Source organism: Bactrocera neohumeralis, chromosome 4 (genome assembly GCF_024586455.1).
Source record: "Bactrocera neohumeralis isolate Rockhampton chromosome 4, APGP_CSIRO_Bneo_wtdbg2-racon-allhic-juicebox.fasta_v2, whole genome shotgun sequence".
Classification (NCBI taxonomy): domain Eukaryota; kingdom Metazoa; phylum Arthropoda; class Insecta; order Diptera; family Tephritidae; genus Bactrocera; species Bactrocera neohumeralis.
In genome coordinates this window covers 1,645,154-1,671,311 of record NC_065921.1, presented here as the reverse complement: position 1 = coordinate 1,671,311, position 26,158 = coordinate 1,645,154, and the positions used below count along the sequence as shown (strand labels likewise).

The window sequence follows — 26,158 nt, the reverse complement described above, 5'->3', positions numbered from 1 at the left end:
CCGTTTTTCACTGATTGCTGCAAAGCTGGAACGGACTCATTATTACCGTCCAAGTGACTGTTTATTATTGGTTGTTCCGAAAGGTAAGCAATGTCTGAAGAGTCTTCAGTTGCAGTAAAATTGCTCTGATTCAAAGGTAAGTAAAATTATAGATTTCTGTACTTTTGGGTTTTAACTATGTGGAACTGTTTCCCAACCCAAAATGATTTTAAAATTCTTACAGTTTCGTGCAGTCAACTAAACAAATTTTTAGTCAAACTTAATGTTAGGAATCCATAACAGGCCCTAGGGCTGAGTCACGTTTGGCAATAAAGTCGGCCACTTGAATTCTTTAAGGCTGTTAGAATATGTGTAACGCCAGAAACATATGTACATATATATGTATGTTTGGTATGTACAAACTTACGGACTTCATGATAATTAACAGCTTTGTTCTAGTCTATCCCTTCCCTTGACTCCGAAAGTCGAATAGAAAAATTGACAATTTTGCAAAATGAGATTAAAAAACAAGAAAAAACGTAACTACGCACTGAAGCTATAATACTCTTCGCAAATAAAACAGTTATAATTCAAAAACTTGATGTTGCAATCTACGAAACAAACTTGTTCAGGATATAGCAAGAATTATACATACATACATATGTACGTGGAAAATTAAAAATTGTAGGTATTTATACCGAGGCAACATTTATTGACAACTAACTGTCATAATTATTGCCAGATGAAACTATTATCTTTGCCAATATTTTTATGTGAGCATTGGTGTTTAACAATTTTATAGAAAATTCTTTAAGTTTTCTACACCATTTAATATACGATACGAAACTACTGTACATGTGAGGTAATTGCAATTGCACAATTGCAGTCCAAGCACTAGTTCAAACAAGATATTGATATCCGAACAGAGCTGGATGTCCTAAGAGGTATCAGCTGAATTTTGACACTTGAGGAACTTGGAGGAATTTGGCGGCAAAAACAGTAAATAAAAGAAAGCGGTGAAAGAAAAATGTGTCTAAAATATTGAAACTGAAACTCTGTAACTGTTTTGGCTGTTTATTATTTTATGTATGAACTAATTGATTCCATACATTTTTTTTGGTTATAATTAGTAAATTAGTGCTTGTTGAATGCTTTGAATTATTTTAAGTCGAAATGCTCAATTTAAATTGTGTTATTTGTGCTGAGCTGTTCGTCGCCTCCGATGATGTGCGTGCAACCAACTGCGGTCATATGTTTCACATAACATGCTTAAAACAGTGGATGGAACGGTAAGTACACGTACGACTACAAAATACAACTATAATGAATTTTATTTTCCTACCACAACAGATCGAAATCATGCCCCCAGTGTCGAACTAAGTGTACGGATCGTAACATATTCCGCATTTATTTCAACTTGGCTAATCTAGATGTAAGCACTATCGACGTGGGATCACTGCAAGAGCAAGTGGACAACGCTAGTTTGCAATTAAAAATGAAAGAAAAAGAGTTGAATAAAGCGGAACAACAAATTAAAGAGCTTAAGGAATGCCAAATTAAAGCAGCGTAAGAAATAAACACTCTAATATAAAGAAAAATGTTCATTAATCAAATAGTATGATTGTATATTAGGAAAACAATTCAAGCAATGGAACAAAGAATAAAGAAAAACGATTTCGTAATACTTACATATTCAGAACAGGTTCGTGGTACATGTAATTATAAAAATATCACCTGTAATTACCTTCAAGAATTTGTTGCTTGTTTTCAGCTGAAAATCTTTAAGACTGAAGCAAAGATGGCCGACGACTTACGCAAAGAGGTGGAACGCCTAAAGCAACAAATCAAAACAATTGAGTCAGTACAATCAGTGCTCGCCGCAACAACGGCAGAAGCTGAAAAAATGCTCAAGATCGAAAAGGATCCTGTGCGACTGTGCACCTGGGTAGCTGCACTGAAGCGGTTAGTATATAGCAGAGCAGAAATATTATTCATGCGTTGGGATGGTCTTAGAGCAAATATTTAAACGATTATCTCTTGTTATTACATTACGCACATTTCAGCGAACTTCGCACATGTGAAACAAAGAAAACTGATTTGCGCCGGGCTATGAAAGTTATGCAGGACAATTTGCGGCAAGAAATGGCTACTAAAAAGTAAAATAAATATATAATGTATTTTAAAATATTAATTAAACTTAAATTCAAAACAAATTCGCAGGTCTTTTGAGGAGCGCATTTCACAATTAGAAAGTGAAAACTATCAACTGCAAGAGAAGGTACGAAATAATTGGGTAAATATATTAAAAACAAAATCTGATACTTAATCCTTTTTCAGGTAAAAGTTCTTGAAAACAAAGGGCCAACAAGTTTCATGCCAGACCATCGCAGGCAAAGCACAGAATCTGCGCCGATACCATTGCCTGACAAACGTCAAACATTGTCGCCTACTATTGTTCGTATAAATCCGTACGCTTTTGAAATATTATTTTTTTATTATCCTCTTAATTTGCAGAAGGAAAACCTGAAGAAAATTGAAGACTCAAATTCTCCTTATCTCAATATTAAGTCCAGCAGTATAGGCCTGCTGCCATTGTTTAAACGCAATCAAGACAATCTGCCAGAGCGAACGGGTGTTACAACCACGAAATTAGCGACATTAAAAATATCTCCGAGAAAGACTGATAAAGACAGTGCCGCTTACGGAATCGGTAGCAGCTTGGGAATACTACGCAAAGCTCAAAGTGATATCACAGAAAAGGTTCGAGATAAATCTAACAAATATTTTAATATTGTATGACATAAAGTGTTATTAATATAGTATTCCATCATGAAGAAGCCGCGGCTGGCAATTAGCTCTTCCTCGTCAACAGCTAAACACTTTGGCATGAATTTCGAACCGAGCAGTACGCGAGCCGTATCGCCCACAATGCCAAGGCCAATAGGGAGTAATTTAGATAGTCGTCTGAAAGCTGGTGGCTTGCGCAAGTTTAAGTTAAACAAATGATGTCTGCAAGTAGGCATGCATTTAAAAAAAACTATTTAGTACCTATCATGTATTTAATTTAGATATTTATTATTAAAAAAAAAAACGTTGTATATTATCAGATTGCATTTTTTTCGTCTTGCGGGGATACTTGGCATGATGCGACAATTTAAAAATGCGCTTGCAACCCCACCGATCTATTGCATTCCTTGCTATGATCCATATCAGTATCAATTCTTACACTTTATTCTACTAATTTTTTCAAGTTTTTTTATATAAAAGGAATTAAAAAGAAAAATAATTATATATCCAACCAGCTACGTTTGAATACGTTTCAATTAAAACTCTCCATTGTCTTATTATCATTTGTGGTAGTTAATTTTTTTTTTTAATTTAATACATATGTAGTTTTTCGTTTGTCAGTATGAATATGGTTGTGTAAAAAAAATTGAAATGAGTATATGTTGCGATTAAGATCTAAGTGAAATAGTAGTATATTATTAATGGAAATACTGGGCTCAATTTACACAAAGGCTCCTTTTAAAGCTTTGAAGATATAAATATGAGCAATACCAGCTTCTTTTTTGTCAGCATACGCGCGTTTTTATAAAAGCCTTTCACATGCCAATAATTTTCTTTTCAGCAACTCCAGTGAATTCTTCGCGAAGTTCTACTTTACATCCTAAATCGCGAAGTGCCGCCTTTACATCCTGTTGTATTGATGGGTGCGAACTTAGCGCTGTATTTAATAGATCCTCCACGCCAAAGGAAATCCAGCTTTCGCACTGATCGCGTGAACGAGACACCATATTGCGAATGGCCCAAGCACCGTTGCGCTGTTCGAAAGAGAGCTTTTCACAATATTTTGAACTAAGATATGAAAGTGTTTCAATTTACTTGAACTATCTTATTTTTAGGATGCATACGAATAGCCTCTACAATGGTTTCTGCAATTCCGGTAGCAAAGAAGGCTGCACTATTGTCTTTAACACGCAATGTCAATGTTGCAATACAAGCCAATGCCCCAGAGACTACATTCTCATTTGACTGTAGACATAAATGATTTATATGAATTTTTTTCTCTCAAAGCTTGACGAAATGTGGTAAAGCACTCACCAGATGTGTTTCTAGCACTTGCTTAATAATTGGGGCTGCACCTTGTTGCACAATATGCGCCTTCACAGTGTCGTTACCGCCTAATGCACGTAATAGCTTAAATGCTTCACGATTCACACGAACAGATGTTTGATTAGCGGTCTGAAAATATGCTAAAAATATCATAATGTTGTTAGATATGAAGCTCATATTCACCATGATATCAAACACGAATTTAATTCCACCCGCATCCTCAATGGTTGTGCAAAATTCTTGACGCACCGCTAAGGTACCGATTGTCAACACCAAATCTGACAAAATATTGGTATCATTGCATTCACCCAATAACTTTGTCAAATCCACAATGTATTCGCTAGCAATGCGACGCGCATGTTCGTGTGCACATCCAAACTCTACGCGAATATCATCGTCCAGCACAAGATAGCGCAGAACAGCTAGAACTTCTCGAATCAGTTTTAGGCTGCTCTGCTTGGACACAAATGGCTTCAACTTCTTCACCACTCCAGCATTGACAATGTTTTGTCGATTGATTTCGTGCATTATACTTGCTTTTTGCAACCATTGCAGCGTAAGTATTATTATATTTTCATCTTCGATGGATAAAAGTTTCAAAATTAGGGCCAGGGCTTCTGCATCGAATATATCTGGCTGTTTGTTTGTAAAACTATTAGCGCACTTTAAACAGGCCTCTAAAACGGATAAATTAGGTTTCACATTTTCAGAAGAGTTTTGGTGCACCAGTTCCTGTTCTAGAAGTGTTACAAGAGCTTCATGGGCACTATTCTTTCCGGCGAGTACACGATGGGAAATAGACTGACAAAATTCGAATTATTTAAAGACCCACATTAACTATTTTAAAATACCTTTTGGCATTCAGTGTCTAAGATAGACAAGTTTTCCAGTAGTTTCTTAGTATCGGTGGATTTTTGACCTATATAAGTTTTTATTTCATCAATTATTTCATTCAGTACAGGCTTGCCAGTGTCTGGATTTATTGTTAAATCCTTAATGATGTTCGCCAAATTAATTCCCTATTAATATAAAAATATTGAGTGAATAAATATTTGCATATATTTAGTTCAATAAAATATTTTTTTGTTTATAATGGCACAGTTGCCCAGTTGAGGAAATATGCATATACCTGGGCTTCGAATTGCTTGATTGTTTCTTCTTTTGCTTCATCAGGACTCATGGAGAAGTCAACGATATTTTCCTTTACCACATCATCAAAGGTTTCTTGCGAAATAACCTTAGCCATTTTTCACTTAAAGTAGAAAAAATATATATTTTGTTGCTGGAATGAAGTCATAAATCCATCCCACTCACCTATTTTTGTGCAACCAATGATTTCTTTGTTCAATAACTACACTTTCTATCACCTAATCAATATATAAAAAATGGATATTTCTATTAAATGGAGCTAAGTTTCAGTATTGAGTTTTTATATGTACATTGATATTTTGTATTTTAAATTATCTTATTTTTTATACACTTTAAATTTTGTTTCTAAAATAATTTATTTGATTTCTATTTTCGATTTTACGGTTTGCATGATTCTTCTTTGATTTCTTTCGTAGAAAGGCACTCCAGCTGTTTCCAAAAAGAGTTGCTGACTCTTAAATAAAAAAACATTGAATATAGTAAAATTGTAGAATAAACATATTGAATGTAATGAAAATTCAAAAGCGATTATTGTTTGTGGAAAATTATGTTTTGGCGGTAATTATTTTTGTTTCGTTTGGGCTAAATTAATCGTTAAATTTTTCAATAAAAAACTAATATTTAGTGCGTTGAAATACAACCCTGAAATAGCAGATCCAAAAAGGAAAGAAAATTTAATAAAAATGACAAAAGATCTTGCACACGTTTGTCATAGTTTTGATTTGTCTGTCACATTTTTTGCTTTCAATTCAATTCTCTGTCCAAAACAGGGAAATATTAATATATTTCGCGATTTCTACACGGACAAACAAAATTATTGAATTCTCAAACCATCAATATCATCTAAAATTCAGCTTTTCTGCATTGAAAATTTGCAATGGCCGATTGGGGTAAGTAGCAGTTCTGGAATGTTGTCGATCCATCAATGGATTGCTGGTACATTTCACTACATTCATATGTGTTTTGTCATTGCCTGACACAAACACTGAAGGCAATGAAGGTGAATTGACAGCAGCAGTTTTACTTAATAATACAAGGGCGAAGTGAGTTCGCTCGAACATGAGAAAGTAAAATATATTATGCAAGAAAGATATGTGAACTATATTTAGTAAAATTTTAACAAAGACATCTATATTTTCCATTATGTTCGTGTATAACAGAGTCAGCCGCTGATGAGGATGTGGTCATACGTCCTAAAATCACAAATGATGTTAACAAATGGGAGGGAGAGGATGACGACGAGGATGTAAAGGTAAAGTTGTATTGTTACCTGGCTAGTTAAATGCTTTAATCATAAAACTCGGTGGTTTCAGATAGCATGAATGTTTTTAACATTTGTCTATATACATTTTGTTTATGAATTATATCAACTTGTTTTCCTATGATTTTCTAGTATTCCATTATTTAAATTCAGGTTGACTATACTTTGTGTACACGTGGTCAATTTATTTATTCGATTGCTGTCATTACCTTGGGTTAAGCTATGGCATACCAATTACATAGTGCATTGCATATTTTAAATAAGTATTTACGTGTATAAATATGTTTCTATATAAATATAAACATAATAAAATATATATAAATATGTTATTTAAATATTATAAAGGTATTTTTATGAAAACCTTGCTAATTATTTTCCTTTTTAAATGTATAGTGCTTTAATGACCGAAATGTTTCATTTTTATTGCCCACAGGACAGTTGGGAAGACGAGGAGGAAAAAAAGGATGAAGAAAAATCCGAGAAAAAAACAGAAGTGCCAACAAAAACTAAACCAAACAAAGCATTGAAAGCCAAATTAACGGAACAAGAAGTATGTTATATTAGTTATAAAGACGTTTAGATGTAAATTACTATTAAAAAAAGACATACTAATGAAGTATTTTTCCATTTCAACAGCGCCTAGCTGCAGAAGAGGAAGAAAAACGGCTAGCTAACTTGACGCCTGAAGAAAAGTTGGCTGAAAAATTACGCTTAAAAAAAATTCAAGAAGAATCAGACCTCAAAAGTGCGCTGGAAACATTCGGTGTATCGGAAATCGGTAATGGATTAGATGCATTCAATCCACAAACAAAAGAGGAGTTTAAGGAATTTGGTGCGACGCTCAGTTGGAAATTGTCACATTACAAGGAATCGCCACACTTCCCACAATTTGTTGAGGACCTAGTTCGTAGCATATGTGTTAATTGTAAGTGTTATTTACACTTCAATAATGTTAGTTTATAGCTCTTTAATACATTTGTACATTTTACAGTATCTGCAGCGGATATAAAAAAAGTGAAAATGAATGTAGAAAGCTTGCATACGGAGAAGCTAAAAATGGAAAAACAAAATGCGAAAAAACCTGCTAACAAAGGAAAGAATAAAGTATCTTTGCGTACAGAAGCTGATGTTCGTATCTAAAACAATCACAAACTTTCAACCCCATTTTCAATTTCGGTATTTTTATTTTCATAGGATATTGATGGCTATCAGAAATATGGAAACGACTATGCAGAGGATTACGATGACTTCATGTAAATACAATTGAGATGCGAGTGACATACTTAATGCATATAGAAAATTTCTCTTCGCGTTTAATTTTTTGTTAAAAATTGAAATAGAATACATACATAAAAAAAGATCGCTACGAACAATATCTGAAATTGTACACTAAAAATTTTTGAATAAGAAATTTCAAATATGCTTGTGAATTCATTTTATATAATTATACTTTATTAAATATGTAAAAAAAAACATAAAATTTCACATATGTGCTAGATCTATTTGGGATAACATTTTCGCTTGAGGATGCATAAGCCTAATGTCCTACTAACTTACTTTTTACTTAGGCTGCAACTACACAGCCAATTTATTGCAATTGATGTTGGCAATATTTTTATTGGGCATCTGTTTGATTGGCGAAATCATTTCCGAAGTGTTTTCGGGGATGCATGTTCGATCTATAGACATCAATTGCTAAATCTGTCGAGATGTCCTATTAGTTTGTTACATAAACGAAAACAGTGCTTTTGAACCACCACAATGTGAGTTTATTGACAATAGTTATCATAAAAACACCAGACAACTATTGTAAAACTAAAGCAATATAGCAATACTCCAATGGTAACGTTATAATATTGAAAAAAAAAGATTCTCTGGCATCACCGGTAGTTTCAGCTGTTTTCATGCTACAGTTTTTTCCCAACAAACGCTTTACAAAATGTTTATTCTATTACATTTTGCGTTGGTTAAATATCAAAACAAATGAAGAATATCAAAAAAAATTCTCGAGGTATTAATACAATATAATATAGACTTTAACATTTATGTTAATATATTTGTGAAACGTATAGGTATAGGAGATTACCATTCCGTTCCTGGTATTTACGAAGGTGAAACTGGCGAAGACATGGAATTGATTGACGACGAGGACACGTGTGGCGCAGAAGAACTGGAAAGCCTGTTCCAAGTCAAATGCAGAATCGGCAATGAATTGGCAGTATCATTAAATAGTGACTATATTCTACATTTAGCCGCTGATAGGTATAATTTATACAGTAGTATAGTATTCTAATAATTTATATAAATATGTATATTACACAGTTGCTTTACCCGGGTTGTAGCTGGCTTATCAAACGCTGTCGTTCACATCTTTGACGTTAACGTTGAACGTGCCTTCCAAGTTTCTTCAGTCGCCAGCGTATCAACACCGACAGAAAATGAGCGTATAGGTATATGCGGCGTACGTTTTTTAGATGATACTCCTAATTGCCTGTTAGTTGGCGAAAACAATGGAGTCGTACGTTTGTACGACTTGCGCACGCAAAGAGAACAAGCACGCTTCGAGGAGAATATCGAGAACACAGAACATTTTTCTTATTACAGTAGAGGCAGAAGCATGAGCGTGCGTAAGTCCATAAATTGTTTTGACAGCAATTCAAACGGACGCATTATTTGCACTGGTACGGAACAGTATCAGGGCGACGTTTTCCTATTCTTCTATGATGTTCGAAAGCGCGAACACCTCGGTGGTTATTTCGAAAGCCATGAAAATGATATAACTTCATTACGTTTCCACGATAAAAATCCTGATATCTTATGCTCCGGATCTACTGATGGTCTAATCAATGTATTCGACATTAAAGAGGAGACTGAGGACGACGCTTTAACAGCAACCTTTAATGCGGAATGCAGTATACAAAACCTGAATTGGTATGGAAGAGAAACTGATGCAAACTTTTTTTTTATAACTATTTGTATATTTTATATATTTTTTTTTACTTTAGGCATACAAATATTTATGAACAAGATGTAATATCTTGTGTCACAGATACACATGATTTTCATGTGTACCTCGCTGAAGAAGGTGATATAGTAGCTAAATTCGAACGGTGCCAAATAGCAGCAGCGGCCAAGAGGAAAAACCAGGATAATTGCAATGTTGTTGGTGCGCATAGTAACGGGAATGGCGACTTATTGCTTCTAACTGGTACAAACAACAAAGGGTTAGTATTAATGTTAGGCATTATTACAACTTATTTTTGTTATAGCAAATGTAATATTTATATCGGGTGATTTTTTAAGAGCTTGATAACTTTTTTAAAAAAAAAACGCATAAAATTTGCAAAATCTCATCGGTTCTTTATTTGAAACGTTAGATTGGTTCATGACATTTACTTTTTGAAGATAATTTCATTTAAATGTTGACCGCGGCTGCGTCTTAGGTGGTCCATTCGGAAAGTCCAATTTTGGGCAACTTTTTCGAGCATTTCGGCCGGAATAGCCCGAATTTCTTCGGAAATGTTGTCTTCCAAAGCTGGAATAGTTGCTGGCTTATTTCTGTAGACTTTAGACTTGACGTAGCCCCACAAAAAATAGTCTAAAGGCGTTAAATCGCATGATCTTGGTGGCCAACTTACGGGTCCATTTCTTGAGATGAATTGTTCTCCGAAGTTTTCCCTCAAAATGGCCATAGAATCGCGAGCTGTGTGGCATGTAGCGCCATCTTGTTGAAACCACATGAGTCAACATTTAAATGAAATTATCTTCAAAAAGTAAATGTCATGAACCAATCTAACGTTTCAAATAAAGAACCGATGAGATTTTGCAAATTTTATGCGTTTTTTTTTAAAAAAAAGTTATCAAGCTCTTAAAAAATCACCCGATATATGTACATATGTACATATTTAAATATTCCTAATTTTATTTTTTAGTGAAGTGTTGCGTACTCTTCGTTTAAATAAGAATTTGCTACCAGTGGCAGATTTCGTTGGTAATAAACAAGTCGTTCGAGCGAGCGTATTTGACAAGAAGGTAAATTAATATTATATCAGTTATTTTCACTTTTGTATCATGATTTTTTTGCCTATAGAGCGGCACGCTGGTGACAGGTGGAGAGTCTGGTTTTGTTACTCTTTGGACAAAGGAAGGTTCGCGGAAGGAAGATGGAGGGTCAGCTAGTAATTCAAGTGAATTTAAACATAAACATAAAAAGTCTAAAAAGAAAACACCTTATTAAAAGAAATTAGGCTATTAAAATCAATTTATTATAATTGCATTAAATTTGAAAAATTACAGAAATAAGATGCACATTAATTATCATTGTTTTTATAAATTTGCTAATTAAACATTAAGCCTAAGCACTAATTGAATACAATTTTTTAGAGTATCTAGCAAATAATTTACTCAAACGCATACTGTTTCAAAAGGTAACCTTGACTTGCAAAGTTTAAATAGTTTCCATTTGGAATGCCCTTTTGACTTCACAAAATATTAAAAATATCTATTACTTTAGCTTATATAATTATGGATACTTTAGGGTAAATCGTGCAAATCATGAGTAGTGTAAAGCAGTTCAATGCGATCGTATACGGATTTAGTATGTTGCAGCATTTCAGGGAGCACCTCTATCGCACGTGACACGTTTATACAAACACGTTTCAGTAATTCTCCCTGAGTTGGTAGCGCATACATAGCAACCACAGCTCCTTTTCGTACCACCCAAGGGTGATGTTTTGCTAACGTGTCATTATATGCACTCTTGCAGCAAGAATGTGTTTTATCACATTCATTTAATTCAGACAACCGTTTTAGAAACTCGTATATGAATTCTGAAAAATAATTGCAAAAGAAACAATTCATATATGGTAGAATCAAGTTCAGTTGTTAGATAAATAAGATAGGGGTACTCTTTTAATAATAGACAAAAATAATGTGACATACTACAGTAAATGCACTAAAAAAGGTCATAAATAACATTTTGTTTTTGTATAACCATACGATAAGAATATATACATATGTATATAAATAAGTTCTATAACTCCTGCATTTACATTTTGCTTACGTGTACGAAATGCTACGATTTGCAATACAAACTCACCCAAGCCCCTGTGTAGTCGAAGTAGTGTCCTCGACCCCGAAACGTAACTGTTATCCTTAAGAAGTTCCTCTTCCTTTTCATAGGTTATCATTGTTTTAATTGTCAGGAAACGTTCACCAGTTGATTCCTTTCGCCTGTATTCACAAAGTATATCGATTTTACTACGCACATCACTACTAACAAATCCGAAAACGGAACCCATTAAATGGAAAAATCTAAAAAACAAAAATTTCTATTTAACTATGGCCACTAATATTTCTTTAACCTGCTCATACTTATTGATTTCTTCATATGCCTCTAAATATGAATCCAACAACACATCATCGTTCTCATGCAAACAATCCTGAAATATTTTTGCTACTCTTTCTACATCAAAACGTTCGACAACAGACATGGTTTTAAATTTAAACAATCATAAAGTTTTTGGAAATAATTTAGTTAAACTTTTTGCTGTTACAAAAAATTATGGTACCTAAAGACTAAAAATTGGGAATAGGAACACAACAAAGGAAATTTTTGTAACCAAAGCTGACGTTTCTATACGAAACCTATAGGGTTGCTGTTGCGCTCGCGAATATATGTAGTAACAAAGCTCATACAGTGGGTTAGCATAATGTAGAAACATTTAACTTTTTTATTCATCAATTAATTGTTTTTGCTGTTTCTTAGCTTCACCACATTAATGTTGTGGTTGGAGCGCCAGAATACATACATATGTATGTATGTACACCTAATACCAAGTTGGCGGTTCTTGATCAGATACAAATTCTGAGCGTATCTCTGACTGTCGTAAAAAGGTAATCATATTAGTTATGCGATTTGATGGTTTTATAAATATTGCTAAACATTAAGCAACAATTGATTTGTTCGTCGTATTCAAAAAAAATATTTGCGTTTGTTGGAGTTGTTCAAAGGAATTTTGTCTTTTGTTTACACACATACATATGTATCTTTGGAACTTTATAATTGTATAAAATCAAGATGGATTCAAAATTAATGAATATTTTGTTAATGAGCTTGGCGTTTTTTACAATTTTCTTCGCATTTCAAACAACTGCCAGCCTTCAGGTAAACTTAATGTATTACAAAAAGTCGTTAAAGTAATAATATGTGTGTTTTTGAAATTGCAGAAAAAAATTCTACGCACAGAGCATCAAAAAGAGCATAATTTCGAAAACAGCGCTTTTACCAGCCTGGGAATATATTATTTCGTTTTTGCGGCTACTTGTTGGTTCGTACCACCCCTCGTTGCAGTAGTTGGTCCACGATGGTCACTGGTTATTGGAACCATAACCTATTTGTAATGCAATGGATTATATAAATATTTGCGATTAATTTTGCCAACCTCTTCCATTATATCCCAGACTATTTATCGTGCATTTCTACCACCCTTTCGAATGGCTGCTGTATTCGTTAAATATAACCCTAGGAGTGGGTTCTGCAATTATATATATTACACAGGGTAATTATATTGCCAGAAATAGTGACGATAACAGCGTTACGAGGAATTCGGGAATATTCCTTTCGTTTCAACAAGCAAGCTACATGATATCGGCTATCTTGATATATTTCAAGTATGCCAATGTTGAAGAAATTGAAGATATGGACCGTTACATAATTATGTCGGTATTAACATTTATTTGCATAATTGGTCTGGTAATGTTGTTCTTCTTGCGATTGCCGCAAAGCAACCAATCCATAGACAAGGAAACACATAACAGTTGTTCCGCTGCATTTGTTACTATTCGGGATAACATTATGCTTCTGCTCGAAAGAGATATGTTACTGCTAATCGTTCTCTTCTTTTATACAGGTAAGGAGAAACTTGATTCTAAGTAATGGGCATTTTCATATTTTGATTCTAATACTTGACTATGTTTTCATTAGGATTGGTACAAGCGTTCTATAATGGAGTTTATGGCCCTGCCATGTCGTTCACACAAAATTTAAATATGCAACCGGACGAATTATCCTTTGCTGGTTACGTATTGAAGGGCTGTGGAGGATTTTTGGGATCACTGTTCTTTGCTATTTTGGGCGATATGACCATTCGTTGGGGTCGTGATGTATTTATGTATTTAGCAGGCGTATTCCATTTATTTACATTTATAATCATCTATCTCAATATCCCCAATGAATCATCCTTTGGCGAAAACCAAGCTGTATCCGTCATTGACCCGCCTAATTTTTATTTGGCAATAGCTTGCAGTTTTCTTTATGGTTTGGGAGCAGCGTTTTACACCGTTCATATTTACAGTATGTTGGCTGGTGCTTTTGTTGCCGAATCGACCGCCGGATTCGGAATTTATAAATTCTTTCAGGTAAATATAAATGACCAAGGGCTCTTAAAAGCAATCGATTCAAATTTCTTCGCCTACTTATAGTGTCTTGGGTGTGCCCTGGCTTATCTATATTCGAAATATGCCAGTTTATATATCCAAATGGGGATACTCATCGTGCTTCTGATAGCGGCAGTCGCCTGTTTCGCGATTGTTGAACGATCCGTCAGAACTAAGCAACAGGCTGATCAGCCCTAAGCCAATTATGTAAAATACAACATGTTTAGTAATTGAAAGCAATAAATATATTTATGTTGTTTTAATATAATAACAATATATACATATATGTATCTTAGATTTGTAAACTTTATGTTGATCCATAAACCAATAATTCTTTAAATTTATAACAAAAATATGAACATTTCGGCAACATAAGAACACAGAAGTAGAAACACTAAGAGACACTAAGACAGCCATAGGGAAATGCAAATTATCCAAAAATACGATAAGAAATATTCAGCTGATATTCTGCATTGACAAAACGGAAGTTGCTTAAAACTTGGGCGGAAGAGGAAGTCTAGCTAAACTAATAGAAAACTTGTTTTGTAAGCATAAAAACATTCCGTTGGCTCTTACAGGTCCGTATCGAGTAAAATTGAAAAAATCGCAATTTTTCTTTCATGCATTCAGAGTTTAAAGTTTTGCTATGGCATTAAGGGGTCAGTAGGGTAATCATAAAATAACTTTTTTTTTATTTTTTTGCAATTTCTCCTCCCTTATACCCTTAGAATTAATGTTTTACCCACTTTGCCATTGGAAGGTTTCGAAAAAGGCCCAAAAATAATAATACCGCATGACGTTCGGAGCGCTCGGTGTGCACACCTCAAACTTTAAACGCGTTTTTCTTAAAACACATTTTTTTAAACTGGCGGACATCATTCCGGTCGAACTACCAAATTCATAATTTTTTATAATTTATTCACAATGTTATGACAAAATTAATGTAAAAAAACATGGGGAAAAATAAAAAAAAAAACGTTAATTACTTTTTTTATTTATCAACATTTTTTCATGATTCTGGTAGGGACCATAACCATTCACGTATATTTTGAGAATAAATTGGGTTTTTGTGTTTCAGATGATCCAAACATGAGAAATCGTGTCCGCCAGTGAAAAAACGCATCTCATTCACCCAGCCATTTCTCCGACAAATGTCATAAAAAATTCCGAAAAAATTTGTTTATACACTCTACGATATACCTAATGAATGATATGTGAAAAAGTTCTATTGTAGAATAAAAATTTCTATGAAAAAAAAATGTCGAAAAAACAGCCCATGTTACCTTACTGACCCCTTAAGACCGAAAAGGATCTCTTTTGTATCTTAATATGTATGAATTTTTCAAAAATGTGTATGTCAAGATTCAACTCCAACTCTGTGGTGGTTCGTCGTATTACAGTGTATATATTGATTTTGAAACTTTATTACGACCACCTTAATAATGGTTAGCCGTCTTTTGTGGCTTAAATATCCGATTTGTTGGCAGCAAGTCGCGATTACTTTTCTCGCGTACCTACCAAAACGAAACCAACACATTTGAACCTGCACTCCACAGCGAACGGGAAACTCACCAACCATACAAGTGCAATCTCTTACGCTCCGCGCCATCTTTATTGGTGTAATTTTTGAAAAGTTAACGAACAAAAGAACGAGCGCACAGCACTACAGCCAGCGAACGAGCGCCAAATTCGTATCTACGGCTGTGTTGTATATCGTTTAGGTCGCTCATTCGCTGTGCAACAGTCAAAGCTTGTGGACATACCTTGCGAGCAGTGAACGGTGTTTTCGAACGGTGTTATGTTCTGAGTTTTAAACTGGGCTTAAACGAACAATCGTGTCTGAGTGTGTGCTTTTGTGCGTTGCTTTCCTCGCGTCTTTATTCCAATAACAGAAACAGAAGCAACGAAATAGCCATCACAAATAGCAAAGTGAGCAATAAACAAACGGCTAAAGAAAATAAATTTCTACAGTGTTGTTGTACTTATTATTGTTGTGTCTGAAAGAACAGTGGTTTAAAGCTAAGGTGAAAATCGTCAGCATCCGAATGTGAATAGATGGAATACAGAAAATAAAGAAAGACTATAGTATAAGCATAAGCAACCAAATACAACAACAAAGTGAAGGTCTCGCAAGACAATTGCACTGAGTATTATTCATTTATACGCTTTAAGTGTGTTCGTACTTCGTGTGTAATTCGAATGGAAGCAAAGTGATCGCCAAAGCCAGACTCTGAAATTTACTAAAGCGAAGCAGAGGCAACAGTTAAAAAAGCTACGAGCAGAAAGAAGCAGCAAATTAGCCAATCAGCCAGCCAACGAAAGAGTAGTCATCGAAAGTTATTTATTCATATAGTAAACCACTTTGCAATATATACATACATACATACATACTACATAGTATACACTCACTTGTAAAGTTATTTTAGGGTGTGGTGCGTAAAATTTTCCCAGAAATAATTTAATAAATCACGTGAAAATCGTCAGTGCATAACTTATAATAAGAAGCATTTTATAGCAATGAGCCTGTTGTCAAAAAAACAGCGAACGAGAGCCAACTTCATGGCCAACACTAAGTCCTCATCGTTCACCTTCTTAGTCGCCATTGTGGTATGCTTATTGGCGCTATTGGCAGGCAGTGCGCAAGCGCAGCGTACCCCAACAATTTCGTACATCACACAAGAACAAATTAAGGATATCGGTGGCACGGTCGAATTCGATTGCTCGGTACAGTACGCGAGTGACTATCAAGTACTGTGGTCAAAGACGGATGCCGATCCCGTCTTCTTGTCGACCGCCTCAACGTTGGTGATTAAAGATTCACGATTTTCTCTACGTTACGATCCTAATTCCTCCACATATAAACTGCAAATTAAGGACATCCAGGAGACTGATGCAGGCACATACACCTGTCAAGTGGTGATTTCCGTCGTACATAAAGTCAGTGCCAATGTGAAGCTTTCCGTTCGTCGTCCACCCGTCATCTCCGACAATTCAACACAATCGATAGTGGCAAGCGAAGGCAGTGAAGTGCAGATGGAATGCTATGCCAGCGGGTATCCGACGCCGTCAATTACTTGGCGTCGTGAGAACAATGCCATCCTACCAACAGGTAAGCTCATTTCTTTGAAAAAATTATATACATATACATTTTCAGGATAACAAGAGACTTTCGTTCCACATTTAAGCACTCGTGTTTTTTATAGTTAAAACTCTACTAAAAAATTTTCTTTCCAATACCAAGTACTAGCGTTTATCCTAATGCTTTTTGTGCTTGGATGACCCAAATAAAAATGCCTATTATAAAATCTACCGAAGTTTATTGAACTGTTTATATTCAAATAATAAATTGCTAATAAGAGCAGTGTGACTGGTGACTCACTTTTGATTAAATTAAACAAGTTTAGATGAGAAGACAAATAGGGGTCAAAGAGACAGTGTTAATTAAACTTCAGGGCGTCTCAATTGTCATACGCAAAGTCTCGAGCGTAACAATGATTATGACAGTAGATACACATACATATGTATGTATGTATGAATGCATACAAAAGCATTAATTAATGACTCCTTAATTTTTAATTTTAATTTTTTGATTCGCAAAACCTACATTCCCATTGTCCTTCTTGAGGGATACTTAGGGGCTGGGCTGTCCTACTTTGGTGTTGACTTCGCATGTCCGAGGCCATTAAACGCTTCGTGCATATACATATGTATGCACATACATACATATGTATGTGTATAGTTTAAAAACAGACACGAATGGCCGTACACAACTTACTGAGCTTAAGAAGCTTTCATTCCCCTGGAATTGCTAACTTTCGTTGAGGGAGTGGACTGTTTTATCGCAGTGAAAGTTAATTACGACTTAACTTCTAATCTAGCAATGTTTTTAACCAAGCCCGTATCTTGCCAAATATTTCTAAGTATGTACATGCATATGAGCATATTTAATTACACATTAAATAGTACACAAAATTAACTTTTTAATACATTCTTAAATGTACACACATAAAGCAGTTGTGCGCACCCGCGCATACACATACACACGCACACACCAACCACACTCAGGCAAAAGCAGTCTGTTACTTAGCAAGCTCTAACGCCGTTAGCATTCGACTACCAATCGCCCAGCCTGAGAGGCCACTTTTCTCAGTTGTAGGTGCGCAAACAGGTTTTCTCACGGATCGCTCAACGAGTTGCTCTCCCTTATACGAACACTGTTCACCGATTGCACGCCACTTGTTTGGCATATATGTGTGTACAGTATGTACATGTCCATACATATGTATGTATATAATATGTATTTGTATGTTAGTAGTTTCAGGTGAACGCTTCGTTGGCGTTTACTTGCTGCCACCTTCTGTAAAGTGTCTAAATTTAGTACTTACCACCAAAATCCACTGTAAAACAAGTGTAAAATTTTCATTGTGAGGTACAAGAGTTTTTTGCTTTCATTTTAAATGAAATTTTTAATGACCCTACAGGGATTAGATACGCAATTTTTCATGCTTTATGAATACAAATGCTTTACCTTTTTGGAGTTCCACGTTGCCCAAAGTAAACAAACAAATACTCGGTGGTCATTCTTCGTTAGAACTTCCTACGGAACGGTGTATGTTGTCTGTGTGTGTGTATGTATGCCTGTGAGTTGTAGTTTGCGAGCACTTCGCCGTACTAATTGCACTTTAAATATATGAAATTGCAATTTTCCGCAGCAGGTGTTTACTGCAGGTGAATGGCAACCAGTCGGAAAGGCAAAGTTCATTGTTTGTGTTGGACAAACTGGGCAAACAAAGATCCTTCCTGGCAGTGCCATTGTAATGCTGTGTAACGCTTGAGTTTACGCACATCTCTACATAGTAATGACATTAAAATTAATAGGTATTTTAAGGATTCTCGTGTATAATGCTGGCTTTGGTGACAGGCTGTCAATTGCTCTTATCGTTGATAGCCTATTCAGGGGAAAAGGTCAAATATATAATTTGCAACGAGTGCGAAGTAGCAGATTTTCAGCTATATTGGATTTAAATAATATATTCAGTTATTATTGGAAATGCACAGGTCTCAAACAGTTATAGAGCTGAGTTTACAATGCTTGGGCGGGTGTAAGTATGGGTTTGTTCCGGTTACGTAAACTCAACTGTCGTGAAATCGGAATGAATAATCGAGTTATTTTAGATTGAACAAGAAGTGTACCTCTATATGACTTTTATATAAAAAGTATTCGTTAAAAAGGAAATTATACAATGCCAGAGCATCTTATCTTTATATTTATGTATAGGAATGCTTGTATATACAAAGGTGATAATTTCATAGATAAGCGATTGCCATAACCCCAGATTGAAATTTCGATGACCCTACGACGTCTGTTGAATATATTACTGGTATTTATTTACAATTTATTGAGCGCAAATATTGGAAAGTATATACATACATATATAATAAGACGTGAAAGGTTAAATACGAGTATGTATTTATGTATATGCAAAAATAATCAAAGCCAGGCGAGTTAAGGACCGCAAAATACTATCATTCAAATGCTCACACAGAAAACTTCTACCAGCTGAGCGATATTTTACTTGCATATTTTTGCCACTTTTCTACAATATAAAAAAGTACAAGTCCAATATCATTATTATAGCTTACAATTTATAAAAACATAATATACATATGTATTTGCCGCTTTTGGAAATTGAAAACTTTGACTCATTACCGAACTAACTAAATATGGACCCTCATTAAAATGACTTTTTAGCATACATACATATATACATATATAGTTTGTACAAACAGTGTGTATGTTTATGTATATGTGGATATGTGATATCTACAAGTTCACATATTTAGCATAGAAGCATATTTACCATTGAAGGAACGGTGAAACCCCTCGATGTGCCATACAATAGAGTTGAGCAGTTAATATGTACATAAATTGAAAAAGAGAAAAGGCCACTTGAAACATTGACTAAATGGCTTTGACACGTTTTTTGAATTTACTGAACGTGAATGCGTGTTTAAACAGGGATTAAAAGTGAGAATTTATTGTGACGTCAGGGGAATAAATATTCTGCGAAGCATACACCGGCTTACACACATACACGCATGCTGAAATGGAAATAAAAGAAATACGAAATCCATTAAAAATACGGCCAACAAGCGGGTTGGGAGCTTGCACGGCTATTGATGCTGCTGCTGCTGTTGCTGTTGTTGCCTTTGTTGATTCCATTGAAGTTTGCTTAACTTTATCTCACACGGCGACTGGTTGCGCAAAGCCGCTTCACACTTTTTAAATCCTTTGACAAAAGCTCCTTTGAAATGGGCGCAAATATGTAGAATGTGTGCCTGTATGGTAGACGGGAGCGACGCAACACTGAAATAGTCACTAGCCATTGTAAGTATGTACATACATATGTATGTATGTATGTGAATGGATTGCTGCTGCAAAGCGCGGGCGTCAATGACGACTGCATCGCAAATACATACTTACATACATACATATGTTTGTATGTATGTTTGTGTGAGAGAGTGAAAACCCTTTGCGCCTTGCTTACGCTTTGTCGCCCACAACACGAACGTTGACGTTGATGTGGCGATTGTCAGCGCCTGTCGGCTCGGGTCGAATGGAGTCGGCGTGGCCAAGTATGCGCTGCTTTGCAATATTTGCTTTGAGTTCAGTTGAGTTCTGGCGAGCCGTGCCTGTCAAGGAATATTCGAAAACTTCAGCACGCGCAATTGCTTCCGCAACTTGAAATGTTCTCATGCGCAAAATGGGCGGTATGGTAGGCATGCGGTTGGGCGGGTAAGTTCGTTCGCTCATATATACACACCGTTATATGTATAATCGTTGCACATGCACACACACTCGCATTCATGCTCGCTTTTGCAGAGCACAGCCAAAACCAACAACTGCTTCAATAGCATAAATACCACATACACGTGAAGAGGTGCATCGTATATACGTGTGTGTGTGTGTGAATGCATTTTTGTGTGAAATGAAAGCCTTCAGCTACATACTTGTATAATAACAACAAGAACACAAAAAAGTGTGGCGAACAAAAACACAGTTTGTAACTAATGTAAACAAATGCAAACAAACAAGCAACAACAATACCGGTAATGGACACAAAACCCAACGCATCCCTACATGGCAACGCCGCGGCGACTCCAGCAGCTACACGGCAAAAAGGCGCAACGAATCTATAGCAAAGATGTCGGTCGGTCACAGCCGGTTTGGTTCATGTTTTTTTGTATTTCTGGCAGAAAAGGCAATACAGGAAGTACACAAGTAAAAAAATAGTAGTTGAGGCGCTGAAATGCAAAAATGAAATCAAAGCATAAATTATTAGGTACAAAAAATGAAACTTGCCGCCGCGCTTCACAATGAAAGCCCGGAGAGTAGGAAGTAAAAACTAGCAGGCACAAAGCCACAGCATTGCGAGTGCAAACATGCTTACATATGTACATACAAATATTTATGTATAAGATGTATTAAGTCCGCGTATTCCGTGTGGCCACATTTTTGGCATCGAGGACAAGCGAAGAAGATGAATGCTCTTACAATGAGCCTTTTGGCTTTGTTGCTGGGTCAATGGTCAGAATATATGCAAATAAAGTTCGCTAATTCAGATTACAATATACATACATACATATGTATACGGAACCTATAAAGTGCCTCAAGATTTATATTAATGATATTATATAATATTAATTGCCAAGTCCGTGGCTTAAAATCAATTTTCGTCAATTCCTAGCTGAGGTTAAGTGCTACTGAAAAACCTTAAAGTGATCTAAATTTCAGCTTCTTTAAGCTAGATGGACCATTTACCACTTCTTATCGAAACTATCTGAAGTGACAAAATAGGCTATTGACCTTCGCTTAAATATGCATACATATGCAAATGTTAACGTATTCGTGTGTAAGGCGAAATTCGACGCTCGGTGGAACTTCCCGATATTTCACTGCGAATCCTTAAGCGGTTCGTATGCGTTTTAAGGATGTGCAAATTGTATTCATATTTAATAACATACATACATACATATATACACGTATGTGTTTGCATGCAAATATATAGAATAACTAAATGAAATTCTGTCGATAAATGCGTGTGTCCATATGTTTACTTGCCGAAAGGTGAAAAGAAGTTGGTAATAACGGTCGGTCGGTAGAGCTGGCAAAACAAATAGGCAGTTCTCACAGTCTGCATGCAAATCGATTCGCTTTTATTTATTGCTGCATTTATGCGGAAACGAATTGCTGAAATGTTTACAGCATTTCGTTTTTATTTATTTTTAATTTTCATACTTTTTATGAGTTACCGTACTTCATATTATGCAACCCTCTTTGTTTGTTTACAAGTGTGCACGTATTTGTTTTCTCGCTTTTGCTTTGCACCATGAAAAATGTAAAGTCATCAAGGTAATTGGCGCATTCTGCAGTCAAATAAATACATTGAATAAAAAAGCTGAGGGCAACGCGAAAATCCAAAAAACGCAGTGACTAACAACGAAGTCATGAATGCAGCTGGCGGACGAAAACCCACCGCAGCCTACTTCCTCGTTTTTTTTGTTGTGCTGATAGTTGTTTCATTAGTATACCTTTTCTTTTATATGACGTTTGTTTTCATACAATTGCACGGTGGTGCTGCGGTGTTTCACGTGCCATATGAACCGTTAAAATTTCCATTTCCATTTATGAACGCGCAAAAAAGGCCATTATAAGATATTAAGCAGGGGTTCAACAGGACGCAAATCGGTGTATCGTCAAGTAGACACACACCAAAAACGCACTCTAAATACTCAAGTGCTTTATTTGGAAATAACGTACGCACTTCTGTGTGTACATGTGTATGTCTAAATGTAAGTTTTCCTATGCGTTTATTCCCATGTGACAATCACTCTAGCAAAATCACAAATCGTACTGCAATCGGCAATCGGCACTAAATAACAGCAACACATGGCAGGCGAACAAAAAAGAACGCGAAACAGTAGAAAATTATTTTGACACTTCTGTTGATAGGGTGGTGAGGTGTCGCCGTTGTCGTCCCTGCCGCCACTGTTGCAATTGTTTGTTTGCGCGTTCGAGTGTTTGTGCGCTGCAAACGATACCTCGGGCAGTTGCAATTTCAATCGCACGCTCAATGCTCAAGGGTTTCATATTACAAGGTACAACACTCGTCAGCTCACAACCAAGAGTACATATGGTACATAAGTATGTCTGTGCGGACGGACAATCGCATCAAAATAGTCGCTTGTTTGCTTCCGAAATCCCCTCCCCACTGATGAATGAGTTTTTTTGTTCGATGGCGTAATAGAAATCCAGATACGTACACATCCTACTGCTTGGCGGCGTCTGGTGTGAAATAGAGGTGATTCTGACTGCTGACACCCGTTTGTGTTTTTGGCCTCCCATAGTGTCAGTGTCAACGAGCGCTGGGCTAGGCTTTTGTTTGCACGACGCTCCTCGCCTGTATCCTTAGCTAATACGCTCGTTGTTTACATCGCGAGTAAATTGCATGTTTTGGCTTCTAGCTGCTGACAAACAAACAGTTCGTCCAATAACAACACAAATTGGGAGATATAAAGAAATTCGATTGTAGGGAAACACACTACAGCCATGTACATACATATGTATGTATGTATGTACATATATTCAATAGTTTCGAAATCACGACTTGAAATTTGAAGTGCAATGCCTCTGATTGCATACCCATGCGCTATTCTGCTCGTTTGCAGATATGTATGTATATGATTTTATTACAAAGTCAAATGAGTGTAATTTTTTACCATAAACGAATGACATACTGGAACAGCGGGCGATATTTTCGATCACAGATAATCTCATTATGAATAAGTATTGCTATAACTCTGAGCCAAATGCACATACAAACAAGCGTGTAATATAATATTTATGTTTGAAAATGCGATGCTTCCTTGTATTTCCCCAGGGTAGTTTTAATGAAACTTTGACTCACTATTTATCGCAAATGAGAAATCGACGTGTGACCCCTTTCATGCGTGCTCGTGATTCCTATTGAAGCGGCGCAAAGATAATTAAATGTTTTGCTGAAAATGTAAATCGGCTTGTTGCACGAAAACTTCAAAATCGAATTGTGCAAAGGTTGAGTTACATTCACTTATTGCGAAGACGATGTCAGATGGTTTTTAAAACCAAACAAAATTGACGAAATAAAAACCCATCATTGCACTATAAATTAATGAGTTTTACTTGGATTTCTTCTATCAAAAACAAGAAAAAACGTTAATTTGGCTGCCAACTTTTGTGAAGATACATTGTCAAATGTGAAAGCTTTCCACACAAGAACTTCATTCCGATCGTGTTCAGTTTGTATGGTAGCTATATGTTATAGTAGTCCGATATCGGCAGTTCCGACAAATGAGCAGCTTCTTGAAGAGAAAATGACGTTTGCAAAATTTCAAAACGATATCTTAAAAACTGAGGGACATGGCTAAATCGACTCAGCTCAACATACTGATCATTTATATATATGTATTCTTTATAGGGTCTCCGACGATTCCTTCTGGGTGTTAAAAACTTCGTGACAAACTTAATATACCCTGTTCAGGGTATAATGACGCTAAAAGCTAAGCATTCCCTAACAGTATGCAGAAGTCTTTTAAGTAAAGCATAATGAAAAAAGTCGTTTTGGCTGTGCTATTTGTGTTATTTACAGTAACTTAAAATATTCAACTCGAACAAAAAATGAAATTAAATCGCAAACAATTTCGCGCAATTATTTGTTTTCCAACTTTCGATGTGGATTAACTCTCAACAACAGTGCATAGATTAATTAAAACTTAAATTTTTGTCGAAGAAACTTCATCAAGAACTAGTACTTATCGCTGGTTAGTGAATTAAAATTTCGTGAAAGTTGCCTAAATTCAGTTGTTGTTCCGAAAACTATAGATGGTGAGAGCGAACTGATATTGCAAGATTGTCATGGAACCTATCGTGAGCCTGAGTCAACTGTAGGCATTAGTCAAGATCGATTATGTAAATATTATGTAAATACATAATATTACAACAACGCAAACGGTAAACCTGAGTAGGGCACAACCATTTGTTTGGCCGGTGCCTTTCAAGAATTCGGGAAAACCAACCGCCGAAGACGGATCACTCTTCACCACGACAATACGAGCTTTCATACATCGACTGATATCCAGCGTATATGGTAGTAATGAGTTGGCACCCATTGTCTCAAATCCCCGTACGTAAAAATAAATAACATATTTCCACACATGACTAGGCGGCTGATGGGTTCAGAAAGCATGCCTAAGAGATACCTCAATCTGAGTGGCTATTGGTTCAAACGCACGCAAATGCGATCTTGATGGAGAATATTTTAAAAAACATTAAAGCGATTTTCCACAATTAATATTTGTTTATGTTCTACAATCCCGAAACATAAAAGGCAACCCTCGACCATCCACCAATTGTGAAAGAACGCTTGTTCCAATGAAGGCCTGTAAAATTCTAATCGTGCAAGTTGCAGCTTCATTCAAATTTCCATATCACTTAATTAGTGTTGAAGATGTTTTCGAAAATTAAATTGGTTGAGCGCTATAAGCCGGGGGAATGAAATTGTAAAACATGAACAGCCAAATGACATCATTCATTGTAATAATTGGAATCGAAAACAACACCCCACTAAGGGTTAAGTAGCCAGCCACTTACAAATAGGCAATGCATTACAACAAATACATTTGTGTGCATGTGTTGTTTCATGTTTGTTGGGTGTAAAAATTGTGTTATTGCATATGCACTTATAAGCTCAGTCGAAATGTCTCTTCGCTACTCTGAGCAAAAGACTAAAAAGCTCAGTCATGCATACAAAATTAGGTACTTGAGCCAGAATTAAAAATAAAGCACATTCTTTTTTGGAAGTGTGCTATTATTTTGCTCTATGACGGCGAATTGAATTACACTCGATTGCTTATTATGAATTGCCGCTATTGACATTGACTGTGAGTGTGTGAGTATGGTATGACTTGAAATTGCAACGAGATTTAGTAGATCTCTGTTCATACAAGTATGAGTAAGTTTAAGTCCAGCTATGCTTTCCTAGCTAGTGTTGGAATCATATGACAATTCAATTCCGAAAATAGTTTCGAAAAATAGAGGCTAGAAATGCGGTACTGACATTTGATTGTGTATGCTGGTCTGTGTACGAAACATGCCAGGATGGGGATGTGTGACAATTTGGC

At 35.8% G+C, this 26,158-nt stretch overlaps 7 protein-coding genes across 9 annotated transcripts in view; 5 read left to right on the top strand and 2 right to left on the bottom strand.

Annotated features, from left to right (window-relative positions):
- Positions 1–962: 962 nt before the first annotated feature.
- LOC126757536 (E3 ubiquitin-protein ligase TRAIP) lies at positions 963–3,082 on the top strand. The gene is made up of 9 exons (XM_050471518.1): positions 963–1,268; positions 1,330–1,545; positions 1,612–1,681; positions 1,751–1,941; positions 2,043–2,135; positions 2,200–2,257; positions 2,317–2,433; positions 2,494–2,739; positions 2,800–3,082. Exons 1-9 carry the CDS (start codon positions 1,153–1,155, stop codon positions 2,983–2,985), a joined length of 1,293 nt encoding a protein of 430 aa, XP_050327475.1. The 5' UTR covers positions 963–1,152; the 3' UTR covers positions 2,986–3,082.
- Positions 3,083–3,315: 233 nt separating this feature from the next.
- LOC126757535 (armadillo repeat-containing protein 6 homolog) lies at positions 3,316–5,643 on the bottom strand. 2 transcript variants are annotated; one of them, XM_050471517.1, is made up of 8 exons: positions 5,532–5,643; positions 5,407–5,459; positions 5,222–5,344; positions 4,944–5,111; positions 4,276–4,893; positions 4,081–4,221; positions 3,862–4,011; positions 3,316–3,800 (listed from the first exon to the last, which is right to left on the bottom strand). In XM_050471517.1, exons 3-8 carry the CDS (start codon positions 5,336–5,338, stop codon positions 3,582–3,584), a joined length of 1,413 nt encoding a protein of 470 aa, XP_050327474.1. In that variant the 5' UTR covers positions 5,339–5,344; positions 5,407–5,459; positions 5,532–5,643; the 3' UTR covers positions 3,316–3,581. The 2 variants fall into 2 exon arrangements, with proteins under 2 accessions (XP_050327474.1, XP_050327473.1); XM_050471516.1 differs by having other exon boundaries at positions 5,407–5,642.
- Positions 5,644–5,924: 281 nt separating this feature from the next.
- LOC126757538 (eukaryotic translation initiation factor 3 subunit J) lies at positions 5,925–7,987 on the top strand. Of its 2 annotated transcripts, none has more exons than XM_050471522.1 (6): positions 5,925–6,131; positions 6,402–6,493; positions 6,936–7,052; positions 7,139–7,427; positions 7,494–7,630; positions 7,697–7,987. In XM_050471522.1, the coding sequence occupies exons 1-6, from the start codon at positions 6,119–6,121 to the stop codon at positions 7,757–7,759; spliced, it is 711 nt and encodes a 236-aa protein (XP_050327479.1). In that variant the 5' UTR covers positions 5,925–6,118; the 3' UTR covers positions 7,760–7,987. The 2 variants fall into 2 exon arrangements, with proteins under 2 accessions (XP_050327479.1, XP_050327478.1); XM_050471521.1 differs by lacking the exon at positions 5,925–6,131 and adding an exon at positions 6,286–6,308 and having other exon boundaries at positions 6,367–6,493.
- Positions 7,988–8,395: 408 nt separating this feature from the next.
- Positions 8,396–10,816, top strand: LOC126757537 (WD repeat-containing protein 89). Its single transcript, XM_050471520.1, has 6 exons — positions 8,396–8,513; positions 8,575–8,764; positions 8,825–9,433; positions 9,508–9,726; positions 10,435–10,534; positions 10,593–10,816. The coding sequence occupies exons 1-6, from the start codon at positions 8,486–8,488 to the stop codon at positions 10,737–10,739; spliced, it is 1,293 nt and encodes a 430-aa protein (XP_050327477.1). The 5' UTR covers positions 8,396–8,485; the 3' UTR covers positions 10,740–10,816.
- On the bottom strand, positions 10,746–12,121 carry LOC126757539 (ceramide-1-phosphate transfer protein). Its single transcript, XM_050471523.1, has 3 exons — positions 11,876–12,121; positions 11,601–11,815; positions 10,746–11,331 (listed from the first exon to the last, which is right to left on the bottom strand). The coding sequence occupies exons 1-3, from the start codon at positions 11,992–11,994 to the stop codon at positions 11,036–11,038; spliced, it is 630 nt and encodes a 209-aa protein (XP_050327480.1). The 5' UTR covers positions 11,995–12,121; the 3' UTR covers positions 10,746–11,035.
- A 448-nt stretch (positions 12,122–12,569) lies between these two features.
- Positions 12,570–14,161, top strand: LOC126755496 (UNC93-like protein MFSD11). Its single transcript, XM_050468103.1, has 5 exons — positions 12,570–12,668; positions 12,731–12,900; positions 12,965–13,413; positions 13,488–13,921; positions 13,985–14,161. Exons 1-5 carry the CDS (start codon positions 12,582–12,584, stop codon positions 14,135–14,137), a joined length of 1,293 nt encoding a protein of 430 aa, XP_050324060.1. The 5' UTR covers positions 12,570–12,581; the 3' UTR covers positions 14,138–14,161.
- A 1,496-nt stretch (positions 14,162–15,657) lies between these two features.
- LOC126756661 (lachesin) overlaps positions 15,658–26,158 on the top strand; it is a 30,872-nt gene continuing 20,371 nt past the window's right edge. The window contains exon 1 of the mRNA XM_050469881.1: positions 15,658–17,048. Coding sequence (XP_050325838.1) covers positions 16,457–17,048 — 592 coding nt within the window. The 5' untranslated portion in view covers positions 15,658–16,456. The remainder of the gene's footprint in view (positions 17,049–26,158) is intronic.